Source organism: Ovis aries, chromosome X (assembly GCF_016772045.2).
Source record: "Ovis aries strain OAR_USU_Benz2616 breed Rambouillet chromosome X, ARS-UI_Ramb_v3.0, whole genome shotgun sequence".
In the NCBI taxonomy this organism is placed as follows: Eukaryota; Metazoa; Chordata; class Mammalia; order Artiodactyla; family Bovidae; genus Ovis; species Ovis aries.
Genome location: NC_056080.1, coordinates 137770888 through 137785689, shown reverse-complemented (window position 1 = coordinate 137785689; position 14802 = coordinate 137770888). Strand labels below are relative to the sequence as shown.

The 14802-nt window shown below is 38.8% G+C and overlaps 1 protein-coding gene across 6 annotated transcripts in view; it reads left to right on the top strand.

Annotated features, from left to right (window-relative positions):
* DIAPH2 (diaphanous related formin 2) overlaps positions 1–14802 on the top strand; it is a 1000797-nt gene that overhangs the window by 720755 nt on the left and 265240 nt on the right. For all 6 annotated transcript variants that reach the window (XM_060407239.1, XM_060407237.1, XM_060407238.1 and 3 more), the window contains one exon: positions 7024–7187. In XM_060407239.1, coding sequence (XP_060263222.1) covers positions 7024–7187 — 164 coding nt within the window. The remainder of the gene's footprint in view (positions 1–7023; positions 7188–14802) is intronic.

Genomic DNA, 14802 nt, shown 5'->3' with positions numbered 1-14802 from the left:
CTTTGATCCCCTGGCAGTCCAAGGAATTATCTGTATGCTCTTGGGTTAAATGAGAAGGTAGGGAGGAGAGAGGTAAGAGGAAAAGGGGCTGGAACTTCTCTGGTCCAAAGGCTGTCCAAGGGACTCTCAAGAATCTTCTCTAGCACCACAGTTCGAAGTCATCAATTCCTCGGCACTCAGCCGTGTGTGTGTGTGTGTGTGTGTGTGTGTGTGTGTGTGTGTGTGTGTGTGTGTGTGTGTGTGTGTGTGTGTGTGTGTGTGTGTGTGTGTGTGTGTGTGTGTGTGTGTATATAGCCTCCCTGTTGAACCTCTTTCCCCTCCCCTCTAGGATGTCAGAGAGCACCAGGCTGAGCTCTTTGTGTTATATAGCAAGTTCCCACTAGCTAGCTGTTTTATACACGGTAGTGTGTATATGCCCATGACAGTTTTAAAAGGGGAAAAGGAGGAAGAATCTCAGTGAATAATCAAGGCAGGCAGTTGGATTCTGCATCATTCTCCATCGTGTGCAGACTGGTTGAGTCTCTCTTCAGATGGTGTCCTGCCTGCATGATCTGCCAGCAGGATAACTAATGGAGCAGTTGAGGGTAGAGAGCTAGTCCTTCTATAACTACTTAATTCTTCATTCTCACTTCTTTTTATCTAGGAAAAGAACCAACAGGTTAGGCAAGATGTGGTGTGCATTCAGGAGAGCATGAATTAGGAGTTAGGTTAAATTACCTAGTGATCTCATTCCTGTAGTTAGGTTCTTTTAGAGGAGAACAGAAAAGGGCAAACAGAAAAGAGCTGTTTTCAGAGATGCAGTGGTCAACAAGACAGACATGGTCTACTTTCTTCAGCTATATTTTTAAGTGAGGAAAATTGGCAATGAACAGGTAAATAAATATAAATGAGAATATCACATAGTGATAAGATCTGACTCAGAATGAAATAAAATAGGCCAAAGCAATAGTGATGAGAGTGGACATTTCATATTGGAAGGTTGGGAAAAGCATCTCTGAGGAGGTGATGATTGAGCTGAAGTTGAATGACCTGGTGAAAAAGAAACATTCTGAGCAGAAAGAGGAGCAAGTGCAAGGGCCCTGGGTTGGGTATGAGAACTTGCTAAGCACAAAGAAGAGAAAGAAGGTTAATGAGTCTGGGGATATCGCTTAAGAGGGAGAATGAGAGGAGATTAGGTTGCAGAGGTGGGTAAAAACCAGATCATGCAGATCCTCATAAAGCTCGAGAATGAAATTAGATTTTGTTACAAGTATCATGGGAAACAACAGAGGCTTTTCAGGAGAGGATTTAAGACACCAATAGAGTCCATGAAAAATAAAAGGTAGAGATGACGAGCAGGCAGTTGATTATAGAAGTATCTCAGAGGAGAGACTGGGGCTACAGGTATAATAGGGAGTCATCAGTGTAGATGGTATTTCAAGTTATGAGAATTGCTGAGGTCAGTTAGGTAGACTACAGCCAGAGGACTCAGGACCAAGCCCTCAGGGTCCTCTAATGCTGAGTGACTTTCACTTGAACTTTCTCTTCCTGGTCCACAGAGGAACACATCCTTAACCAGTGGAGATTTCCTTTATAAGTGGAAATTTCCCTTTCAAAGGGGTAACTTTTATTCTTTTCAGAGCTTTTCCTCTGTCTGCTCTTTCTCAATCAGCTCAAAATAATCTATGCCAAGGAGACATGTTTTGAGATGGTATATTCACTGCATTCTAACCTTAGGTGGATGAGTGCCTTTTTGGGGGGGTAGGGAATGTAATTTATTATGTTTACAGTTTCGTTGATAAAATGAGTGCCTTTTATCTACTTTTCACAACTCTAAAAATTGAAATAGTGGTATTTTTCTGCCTTTTTGATAAGGTGGTTTGAAGAATGTGGAACATAGTGTATTGTAAATAGCAACAAATGCAAACTAATAAGTAGAATTGTTTGTAATGTTAGATTATAAACTGCTTTGGGGTCTGGATTAGGTTTTAATGATCATTGTATGGAGCACAGTGCTTAGCGGAATACTAACCAGTATCTTGTATCTAGTAGCTGCTCAAAAAAAGAGAAAATGTTTAAAATGACTGAAAATAAAGAAGTGGAAAGAAATGATGGTGTCTAGTTCTTTTTCATCTGTAGAATCCCAAGTAGGATTTGGTGACAGGGTTGTGATTGTGAAAGATTTCAGTACTGACTCATGCCCTCCATCCCTTTTACAAAGTAATCACTGTGAAGAGAAGTGAAGGGCTTGGAAACTGGGCTGCTCTCCAGTTATTAATTCTAAGCTGCAGCTTTCCCAGAATTTTTCAAATTTTCTCACTTTGGTATACAGACAGAATTTCTGAAGAATTTCTGAAGTCAGTTTTTCTTCTAGGAGAACAAATTTGTGAAATGTGTATCACCACATGGGCATATTTTAGCTGGCAGAAAATTGTGTTATGATAAATGGGAAGTGTAGTTTTTTGCCTTTTTGTTAATCTTTAGCTTTTTTCTTCATGTTGTACAGATGTTGAGCCTTCTGAAGTACACATGGTTTAGTACCTTGCTGCAAACAGGATGTAAGTAAGTGACCTTTGCAAAGCGGGTGTTCTTACCAAGTCTGGCATGAGTCTGTTTTATTTAGGTAAGAGAGACTAAAGAACAAAAATTGCACTTTCATTCTGTGGCAAGGAATAAAGAGAACTGTCTTATTTCTGTAGCTCTCAAACAGGATGTTCCAACACTCTTAAAAATCAAACAAATATGATATTCTCAGAGGGAAAATCAGGTAGCATTACATGCAACCCTTTTGTTGGTAAAAAGAAAGGAGAGTAAGTCAGAAATGCATTAATTCTTCCAGGTATATTGACAGCAAAATGGACTTGAGGATTAAAATATTTAACATGACTCTTTAGCAAGGAAGAGGTTGACGTGTAGCTAATATGAATGCTAAAATTTAAGTAGCATAAGAAGGAACCTAGGAAGGGGGGCATCTCACTTTTAAAATCCTGCTACATCCCTTAAATGTCAGCTGCAAAGTAATTTTCCAGAAATAGTCTGATTTCCCTACTGACTTCCATTGCGAAACTAGAGCTGTGTTCCCATGGAAAATAAATTTGGCCCCAGGTAGTAATAAAACACACTGAAGAATTCAGAAAATTTTATAAAATCCAGCATTTCAAAAAGACACAGGTATCAGTACCTGATAAAATAATACTATCACAAAATGTGACTACACTGTTCATGTGCGCATGAATGTATACGCGCTAGGTCGCTTCAGTCATGTCCGACTCTTGCGTCACCTGACTATAGCCTACCAGGCTCCTCTGTCCATGGGATTCTCTAAGCAAAAATACTGGAGTGGGTTGCCATGTTCTCCTGCAGGGGATCTTCCCGACCCTGTTGTTGTTGTTGTTGTTCAGTTGCTCAGTTGTGTCCAACTCCTTGCAACCCCTTGGACTGTAGCACACCAGGCTTCCCTGTCCTTCACTATGTCTCAGAGCTTGCTCAAACTCAGGTCCATTGAGTTGGTAATGCCATCCAACCATCTCATCCTCTGTCATCTCCTTTTCCTCTTGCCTTCTGTCTTTGCCAGCATCAGGGTCTTTTCCAGACCCTGTAGTGGATCTTAAAATAGCACACCCAAAACTGTACTGTTATTCTTTTTTAACAAGTCATAGTGATGGGCTTCCCAGGTGGCACTAGTGGTAAAGAACCTGCCTGCCAACACAGGATGTAAGAGATGCGGGTTTGATTCCTGGATCAGGAACATCCCATGCAGGAGACATGGCAACCCGCTCCAGTATTCCTCACTGGAGAATCCCATGGACAGAGCCGCCTGGTGGGCTACAGTCATGGGGCTGCAAAGAGCTGGACACAACTGAAGCGACTTAGCACACATACCACGCAGTCTAATGCCTTTATATTTTAAGACATTTTGCTTCTGTGATGATTATTGATTTTTAATAGACTTAACTTTAATTGTGAAAGGTATATTTGGTTTCTTTTGTATTTTTCGTGGTTAGTCCACTTACCTTTCTCTGAAGCATCCTTATCAATTAACATTCAAAAGCTTTTAGCCATAGAAGAAAGACCATAAGGAAATGCTCCAAAGTGTTCACAACGCTTATTTGTTAGAAATTTTAGTTTACTTTTGTTTATATATTTCTGAGTCACCTAAAGAGGTGATTTTCTATATATCTTCTATAATCAGGAATAAAGTTGATGATTGCTTTCTATAAATATATACATAATGAGATACATTTCAGTTCAGTTCAGTTCAGTCACTCAGTCGTGTCCGACTCATTGGGACCCCGTGAACCGTAGCACACCAGGCCTCCCTGGCATCATCAACTCCCTGAGTTTACCCAAACTTATGTCCACTGAGTTGCTAATGCCATCTAACCATCTCATCCTCTGTCGTCCCCTTCTCCTGCCTTCAGTCTTCCCCAGCTTCTGGGTCTATTCAAATGAGTCAGCTCTTTGCATCAGGTGGCCAAAGGATTGGAGTTTCAGCTTCAACATCATTCCTTCCAACGAACACCCAGGACTGATCTCCCTTAGGATGGACTGGCTGGATCTCCTTGCAGTCCAAGGGACTCTCAAGAGTCTTCTCCAACACCACACTTCAAAAGCATCAATTCTTCTGAGCTCAGCTTTCTTTATAGTCCAACTCTCACATTTATACATGACAACTGGAAAAACTATAGCCTTAACTAGATGGACCTTTGTTGACAAAGTCCTGTCTCTGCTTTTTAATATGCTGTCTAGGTTGGTCATAACTTTCCTTCCAAGGAGCAAGCATCTTTTAATTTATGGCTGCAGTCACCATCTGCAGTGATTTTGGAGCCCAGAAAACAAAGTCTGACACTGTTTCCACTGTTTCCCCTTCTATTTCCCATGAAGTGATGGGACCAGATGCCATGATCTTCGTTTTCTGAATGCTGAGCTTTAAGCCAACTTTTTCGCTGTCCTCTTTCACTTTCATCAAGAGGCTTTTTAGGTCTTCTTCACTTTCTGCCATACGGGTGGTGTCATCTGCATATCTGAGGTTATTGATATTTCTCCCGGCAATCTTGATTCCAGCTGTGCTTTCTCCAGCCCAGCATTTCTCATGATGTACTCTGCATGTAAGTTAAATAAGCAGGGTGACAATATACAGCCTTGACGTACTCCTTTTCCTGTTTGGAACCAGTCTGTTGTTCCATGTCCAGTTCTAACTGTTGCTTCCTGACCTGCATATAGGTTTCTCAAGAGGCATGTCAGGTGGTCTGGTATTCCCATCTCTTCCAGAATTTTCCACAGTTTGTTTTGATCCACACAGTCAAAGCTTTGGCATAGATGTTTTTCTGGAACTCTCTTGCTTTTTCGATGATTTACCTGTTTACATATGTGGTTCCTTTTATGCTTTGGTAGTAGTGGTTGTTGTTATGACTTTTATGATAAAAAGTTTTAAAGCAGTGATGTAATTAATTTTAAAACAAATACTTTTCTGAAATATACTGCTGTAAATGTAGTCCTGGTATTACTGAACCAAATTTGGGTCCACTGGCCTGCACGCAGTAAAGCCAATCTACTGACACCAGGTTATGGTGAAGGACACGTAGCAGTTATTAGTATTATAGGCGCCAGGCAAGGAGAAAGGGTCTGGGTGGCTTGTTCTTAACACCCTCAAACTCCCTGAAGGGTTTTTTAGCAAAGCATTTCTGAAGCCTGATTTTTGGGGGGAGGTGTCTCAGGGTATGTGATCAGCTCATGTACTATTCTCTTGGTTGGTTAATGGTGAAGTAACAGGGTGGTATCACAAGGGTTAATGTCACCAATCCTTAGACGCCAGTAGACCTGGGGGCTAAGTGCACAAGGTCATCAAGTAGTTAAATATCTTCCATTTGGTGGGGTTTTTAGCATTTGTAAAACAACTTAGCAAATGGGCAACAGATTCTATTATCTAGGTGCTTCAGAGAGGATCTAAAGCAGAGAATGGGGTAAGGGGTCTGTCTTGGGAAGGTCTCATATGGTCCTACTGGGTTATATACTGCTGGCAGTTGCAGCAGCATCTGGGAACATTAGAATTACAATCCTCAGGGCCCTGGGCTCAGGCTCAACAAGCAGCATTTTGGGTTCTCAAAAGTCACTTGGGTGATTAAGGTTCTAGAAATACAGTAGAATGTCTCTCTCCCCCTCTCTCCCCTCCCTTCTTCTCCCTTTCTCTCCATAGTTCTTCCTCTCCTCCCATCTTTCTCTCCCTTTCCTTCCCCTTCCTCATATGGGATATATGTATATGTATATACACACACATACAGATACATAACCTATATACAGAATTCACTGAAACCTCTTTACCTATACAGAATGTGTATTTATTTAACACAGAAAGTGCATACTTTCCCCCTAAGTTTTTGTTGCTATTTCCTTTTACCTTATCTAGTTCATAAAAAGATATGAGGCAGCTTTCTGATGTTTGTACTTCTGTGCTTTCACTTAGCAAACATGTTCGTGGTTATACCTTAAATAGTTGTGCCTCATTTGTAGATTTTCAAAGCACACTAAATGATGTATTGACTCCAGCAAGTTGTCATGGGCTGAATTGTGCCCTACCCACTCCAAATTCATATGTTGAAGCCCTTACCCTCAAAACTTCCAAATGTGACTGTATTTGGAAACAGGACATATAGAGAGGTAAGTTAGTTAAAATGAGGTCCTTAGGGTGGGCCCTAATACGATATAACTAGCATCCTGTTAAGAAGAGATTAGGACACATACAGCAAGGACAGAGGGACCACCAGGTAAGGACACAGAAAGAAGGCCGTCATCTGCAAGCCAAGGAGAGAAGTCACAGAAGAGAACAGATTCACTGACAGCTTAATATTGGATTGCTCTCCAATATTGAAGAAACAATGAGAAAATGCATTTCTGTTAAGTTACTCAGTCTATGGTGTTTTGTCCTGGTAATCTTAGCAAAGTAATGCAGAAGTATTTACAGAAATGATGGTATAATTCAATCTTAACATCTAATGACTGCCTTTAAGGTACTATGTGGATCATGTTCCTTAACAGAAAGCTACAGCTTTGCGAAGAGTGCCAGAGACCAGTATGAAAAACTATTCACCATGCACAACAACATGGTAAAGCTCTATGAGAATCTTGGAGAATACTTTATTTTTGACTCTAAGACTGTGAGCATAGAAGAATTCTTTGGTGATCTCAACAACTTTCGAACTTTGTTCCTGGTGAGTAATATATCTTAAAGTCTTGCAAGGCTTGTTGCTTTGGTTTTTAAGTGGTTTCTTCCATAAGAATTTTATTTTATGTACCTATGACAACATTGATTTCATGTTAGAGCCCTTTAACAGGAATTGACAGATATTTTATCCCTGTGACATGGATAAAAATTGTTGGCTGGCTTACCGTATAATAGGAACCTAAATGAATTATCTTCAACTTTAGGCACACATGGGAATTTTCCTGCTGGAATTTTATATAAAATGAATGAGTTGATACTCAAATGACCCTGATTCTTTAAATAGCATAATATTATAATTTGACCTAGCTTAAAAATTAACATCTAAAATCCTTTTTTACTCAATGTATTAAAATGCTGTGATTGATGAACTAGTTTCTTTCATAGTCTAGATGAGAAATTGATTCTAAATTGGATGATATAAATCGCCTGGAATACCTAAAGTTTCTTTAAGAATGTGGGCTCTCCTTCTTCAAAATGTAACTCTTGGGGGAAATGGTAAATATTAGCATTAATTGGAGGTAGATCATCAGGGTGCCAGTTATGATGCTAGAGGAAAGCAAAAACTTTGTTGTATAAATGCTGTGGCGATACTTCTTTACATTCAGTGAAGGCATGGTAAAGCACAGTCTCTGTGATCTTTATGATCATAACATAAAGAGGTGCACAATAGTTGTATTGAACAAGTCCATTTTTTAAAGGAGGAATTCTAGCAATTATGCCCAGCAGGAAGATCTGTCAACAAACTAATTCATTGCAGTTTGAGGTATGTTTCTATCCTCAAAGCAATTATTTGCTAAATAAGGCTCTCTCTTTTAATTGATGGTGTTGGCCCCATTAAATAATTTGATTTTGGTGTCATTTACACAGTCTATAAGCTACAAACATACTTGTAGAAAACATTTGCTTTCATCTGCTGATTTAGGACATGTGACCCAGGGTACACCCCAGCTTTGGTAATAGAAGCTAAACGAAAAACTTTCATAAATATGATCATTTGTCTTATTTTTTTTTTTTTGGAGAATATTAGCTTAGTTTGGCCTTTGTTCTTTGCCACTTAATAGGCATGCATGTTTTATTTTTTAGTAGTAAAATGTATTCTATTGTTAGAGTTATTTTTTTCAAAACTTTGAAGTTGTAAATATGACATGAACATAGGAACACACTCAGGTTATAACTACTTGAATTATTTTTGAAAAGAATAAAAAATCTGTTAAAAGGACTGGGGACTAGTAAACACACTTAATTGACACATGGAAAAGAGAAATCAAATAATTGTTTGCATAGCATCAATGTCTGTAGGTGAATAAAGAGATAAACAAATGTAATTAACATTGTCAATCTCTATGAGAAAGGATTTTGCTTTAATATGAACGGGATCCAACAACACTGCTTGTCATATTATGTGCCCCTCACCTCCCCAATACATGGACACAGAGTAAAATTTGCTGTACTTCTCTCATGTTGCAACATTTACTTAAGGACAGTTCTTCTGTGACAGCCTATGTTTAGTCTTATTATCCAGTTGCTTAGACGACTTCCTAAGAGCTATAGTTATATTATCTCTCAATCATAATTTTCAGAAGCTAAGGATATTAATGATAAGAAGAACTAATTGTATGTCCTGGTGCTCTCACAAATAAGCTATTTGGTTAGGTTAAGTCATTTATCTTTCTAGCTAGTTTGCTAGTTAGGAAATGACAGAATTACACTACTGATCTCTAAGAACTTCTTTCTTTTTAGAGTCTATGATTCATGGTGGGACTTTGAGAGAGAGACATTTGTATTACATACATAAACAGGTTATGTCTCTTTGTCTCCTGGCTTCACTGTGGGTATAGTTTGAATACAGGGAAATGATTTATTTGTCACAAATCATTCTTATTGTAAATACCTGAAGTCTGGTTTTGTGTGCATGGAAGTTGCCTTCTTGAGAACCTGCTAAGAGTTTGGGAACTTTCATAACAGGTGACTGCTCTGACACGGTATCTTTTGTCAGCCATTGCCATCTGTACTACTGAATACTACTACTTCTATTTACAAATCCTTGTCAACTTACTGGCATGAAAATTAGGTATGCAACTTTTTAGCTGTTTTGAGGATGGATTAGTCATATAACATCTCTGGGGTTTCCTCATTTATAAAAATATGGGTGATAATTCCTTCCATGTCTTCCTCACCACGATGTGAGAACCCTTCATAACCTAATCTGTGAAGATGGAGAGAATTACTGGTCTTTCTTTGCCCATCCATTCAATTATTACTTGTTGAGAGCCAGCTTGATTTTGGCAATGCTCTAGTCCAGAGATGAAAGGAAGAGAATGGTTTCTCTCTGTCCATGAGTGGACGGAGATGGACAAATGCGATATAGTTTGATAAGTGCTGCTATAGGAATATATCAGGGTGCTATAATAATACAAAAGAGGAACTGCCTAACCCTGCCAGAGCTGCCCAGAGAAGCCGTCAAAGAGAAAGTGACATTTAGGCAGTCTGGAAAAATCCATAGGACTTTTGACAAGCTGACTTTGACAAGCAGGTTTAAGGGTTTTACACCTGACCTATAAGCTGAAGACTCCTAAATCAACATCACCAACTTCTGTCAATCATCTGTGCTCATCATGGCCCTGCTTCATAGTGCACTTGAAGTGATTTTACTCTCCCAGGGGAGGGAATAGCCCTGAAAGAGAGGCCAAAGTTGTCATCGCCGAAAGTTCCCATTTTCTTAGTGCTTTGTGTGTTTGGCCTTAGGGTTCTTGGCACTTCAAAGCATATTGGACTATAGATGGGAACAATAAAATACCAGTAGTGCTGACAAGAAAATAAGAGTTCTGATTCATGTGCTACCAAAAATTACTTTCAAATGAGCTCAGAGTTTCATCTTGGGAGATCTATTTGGCATGTATAGCATAAACAAAATGCAGAGACCAAAAAAAAAGTCTTCCTGAAAGAGATAGCTTCTAAAGGATGGTACAAATGGAAATAAACATAAAGGGTTGGACATTATGGACTAAGACCTTTTTCAAAATAATGACATTGAAATGAATGAAAGCACAATTGGATAATATCTATGAGATGTTGCTCTATAAATTATTGATAGCATTCCTATTATATATTACTCAACTAATAAGGGTATTCTAGATGTTCAGTTGCATGTCCTATATATTGACATAAGGATATGTGTAATTGGAAACATTTCTAAGTTCAGAATTAAGACTCTCTTTCTAGCTAGCTTCTCTGAGAGCAGGAAAGTTTTGAAAACTACTTATTAATACAGGCAAGGTTAATTAATAACACCTAAAATTAAGTTGAATATTTTGTAGAAGAAAACTGAATTCCATGTTTATACAATATTGAAACATCTCTTGCTTATTCTCCTTTATGCTTCAGTCATTCTACTAGTTCAGAAGTTGACTGCACAGTCTTTTTTCTTTCGAGATATTTTGAATAGAATATTCCAAATCAGTGAACCTTATATGTTTCACCACCATGCAGTATCTTGCTTAGGCATAAAAATTAATTTCAGCTGTTGGGAAATGTTTGAGGCAAGTATTATACTTCAGTAACTTTCATAGCTCCAAATAAATTATAGAAAATATTTCTTTTCTCTTTTAATTCTGTCAGTTTCCTGCTGCTTCTGTGTTTTTGTTTTGCTTTGTTTTTTAAAGAACAATCTGTTACTCAGGCACTCAGTAAATATTTATTGTGCGAGCATCCTCATCTACTAGAAATAGAGGAACAGAGCTTTATAAGATTATTAGATTCATTGACCTAACTTAAGAAAATGTTACTATTACTGTTAAGAATGCTAGCAGATTTCTCCTCAACAAAATAAGTATTTGCTACTGTTCATCTGACAATTAAACAGTTTTTTTGAAAAATCAAGACTTTAACCATTTTTCAACACCTCTTAGATGACCATTAAAATGGCCAAGTGTTCAGAGGTTAAGTGATATCTATAAATCAGAGTTTTATGCCATTGTTCAGTCCTTTTGCTTCTCATGTTCAGTTGCTCAGTCATGTCCAATTCTTTGCACACCCATGAACTGTAACCTGCCAGGGTCCTCTGTCCATGGAATTTTCCAGGCAAGAATGCTAGAGTGGGTTGCCATTTCCTATTCCAGGGGATCTTCCCTACCCAGGAATTGAACTTGCGTCTCCTGTATTGGCAGAAATACTCTTTACCACTCTGCCACCTGGGAAGTCCCTTGTTGCTTCTACCTCCTCAATCTTTGGTCTTCACACGTTTCTCTTCCAACCCGCTGACTCTACTTTAGTTCTGGCCCTGTACCATCTCTCAGCTGGTCCAGTACAATGATGATCTGACTGGTCTCTCTGCCTCCATCTCTTACCATTTCTAACTTCTTATCCATTCCCCACATTATAGTCAGAGTAAAGCTTAAAAAACCAAATAAACAAGATAATGTTACTTTCCTGACTCAAGATTCTTTAATGACTTGTGTCCTCAGGATAAGATCAAAATGTTGAAAATGAAAGTGGGTTTCAAAAGAGTGAAGATTACCTTAAACCCAGACCATCCTAAGTTTGGCTGAATCAGCCATAACCACCGAACTTGAACTCTCCTCCCAGACTGGGAAAAGTCAAGTGTGGGCAGTATGAAAGCAGCAGAACGAAACAACAGAAAAGGGCCTAAGGGGACCTAAACCTCTTAGAACAGAGAGAAATTTGGGGAGCACAGCATCAAAACCAAATGAAGGCTCGGAGGCAAATGTATGATCATCATCCTGGGTTAATGGCTTCTGTAGTTAATGGCACCCCACTGCAGTACTCTTGCCTGGAAAATCCCATGGATGGAGAGACCTGGTGGGCTGCAGTCCATGGGGTCATGAAGAGTCGGACACGACTGAACAACTTCACTTTCACTTTTCACATTTATGCATTGGAGAAGGAAATGGCAACCCACTCCAGTGTTCTTGCCTGGAGAATCCCAGGGACGGGGGAGCCTGGTGGGCTGCTGTCTATGGGGTCGCACAGAGTCGGACACGACTGAAGCGACACAGCAGCAGCAGCTAGTGCAGCATAAGGAGTTCGGACAATCAAAGTCACTCTTAATTCTCAGGGATGTTCTTTCTTCTATCTGAAACTAATTGTTCTTTTAAAGTGTAACCTTATTTGAGAGCTCCTTGTAGCCATTTTGGCTTCTGGAGATTAGTTAATTTTGAGAAACTCTCATTTTCCTCAAGCCATTTTCCTCTTTATAAAGCCTCAGTCATATCTGAATCTGAACTATAACTGGAAACCAAGGTCAATATCTGCATTTACTTAGACTCAAACAATTAAATTGATGATATATACAACATTTTATTCATTCATTAAAGGCAATTTGCCTCTAAAGAAATGAGGATGAATTTTTGCATAAAGGATTGTGCATATAATTCCTGATCCAAGAAGACTAAGTTATTTTGACATATTTTTAAGCCTTCAATTCAAAAAGCACTTGACATTTAAAGGAAAATTTAGCACAATATTGTAAAAATGGTGGACTTATGTAAGAAACCAAATATGTTCTTTAACAAAGAAGAGTCTTCATCAGTAATATAAAATCTATTATGTAGAGTTCCATTATCCAAAATCTATTAGATGCTTCATAAATTGATGCATCTTTACTTTGCCAATAAAATGGTAATTATTATTATAAGAGCTTCCCTGGTGGCTCAGATGGTAAAGAATCTGCCTGCCAAGCAGGAGATTTGGATTCAATCCCTGGGTTGGGAAGATCCCCTGGAGAAGGAAATGACAACCCCTTCCAGTATTCTTGCATGGAGAATTCCATGGTCAAAGGAGCCTGGAGCACTGCAGTCCATGGAGTCGCAAGAGCTGGGCACAACTGACTAACACTTTCACTTTCATAACATTATGAAGATGCCCTTGAGCAACAGCAAAGATGTTTCTGTGCCTCTTGAATAGTATAGTTTTATTTGAAGCAAAGTGTCTCATCACCTATGAAGTCATATGTTTACCATAGTAACAGTGATCCAAATATCCCCAATTATTTCTTCTTTACCCCCATTGGCAGGACTCAAGCGCTCTGCAAAGTCTCCACTCCCACAAGTACATATAGAGTCATTTCATTTGGGCTCAAAAACATGTCATCTGTCGTCACTACTTGATACTTGCCCACATGTATTTGAGTGCCTACTATTCTAGGTGATAAGAATATAGCGCTGAACAAGGCCATGCCCTTCTGTCCTACAGCTCCCACACCCCTCTGCTGAATACCTTTTGCTGGCAAAGCTGCTTGGGTTGGCCTCAATGATAATGCCCACATCGCGACCAAGGTTGCAGTCTCCTGACGTTCCAATTTTACCAGTGTTCCAATTTTTCCAATTCTTGCAGTAGTAGACTGTGGGGTTATGCTCAGTGCGGACAAAGCTATGCTTCCGAGGACCCTTCTTAAAAAGTTTCTTTCTTTTTTCTTCTAATTCCTTTCTCCTTGGAAAATTATTTTTTTTTCATGTTCTAGAGACCTAAAGGGGATCCTAAGACTATAAACCCCTCCATTGCCATCCTTCCTCCCTTTCATTAAGCAACTAGGAAGGAATCTTCCTTTTCCTAGAAGTAAGGGATAAAGAAAGTACCAGTATAAATCCTTTCATGCAGATAGAGCCCTAAGGTCCCACCAGCTCCCTCTATTTAATCACACACACCCAGATAATTCCCTTTGAGCTCAGCTGGAACCACCCTGGCTACATAGCCTTAGGTTTATTTTGAGCTATTTCAACTCTTTGAAAATATGCAATCCATGTAAAATATATGGTAACATTATTAAGCAAAATATTTGACCAGAATATCTCATTCCCCAGCTATGCCAGAGAACAGATTTTACTGTTTACAGACATCATTGAATTCTTCTTTAGAAAACAGTGTTGCCTATCAACTTGTATACTGTTTGACTGTTTACTTTAGGCCAGAAGTAGATGCCCTATTTTTCTGATATTATTGTTCCTTGTAGAGAAAAGGTAAATATTGTGTTATAAGGAACTAATGGAAGATGTAATAAAGGCATACATGGATAAAGAAAACTCATATTCCCCAGCAAGAGAAAGATGCCTACTGGTATAAATGGTTTTAAAATGTGTACACATTTTAGGTTAATATTATAAAATTTTAAGATGCCATGTATGTGTGCTCAGTCAATCATGTCCAGTTCTTTGTGGCCCCATGGACTGCACCCTGCCAGGCCCCTCTGCCCATGGAATTTTCCAGGTGAGAATATTGGAGTGGCTTGCCATTCCCTACTCTTTATGATATCATAAGTGTTTCTAAAAATATTTCTCTAAGTTTTCAGAATTGTTTATGGCAAGCTGGCTATTACCCTTTAGAAATCTAAGAGAATGTGGTAGCTAACACTGAAAATGTTAACAAAATCAGTTCAATACCTACTTTTGTCATTAAAGTCTAGTAATAAATAGAACCAGGAAACAAAACACATTATCTTTAGTTCTAGCAATAACACCTCATTTAGAATTTTTCGAGTAAGTGTTCCCCGTAAATAAGTTATTAAAATTTATTACCAACCACCGGGAAATTATGCTGAAATTCAACTTCTGTGCACTGGTACCGGATCAAATCTTGGAAACAGAGTT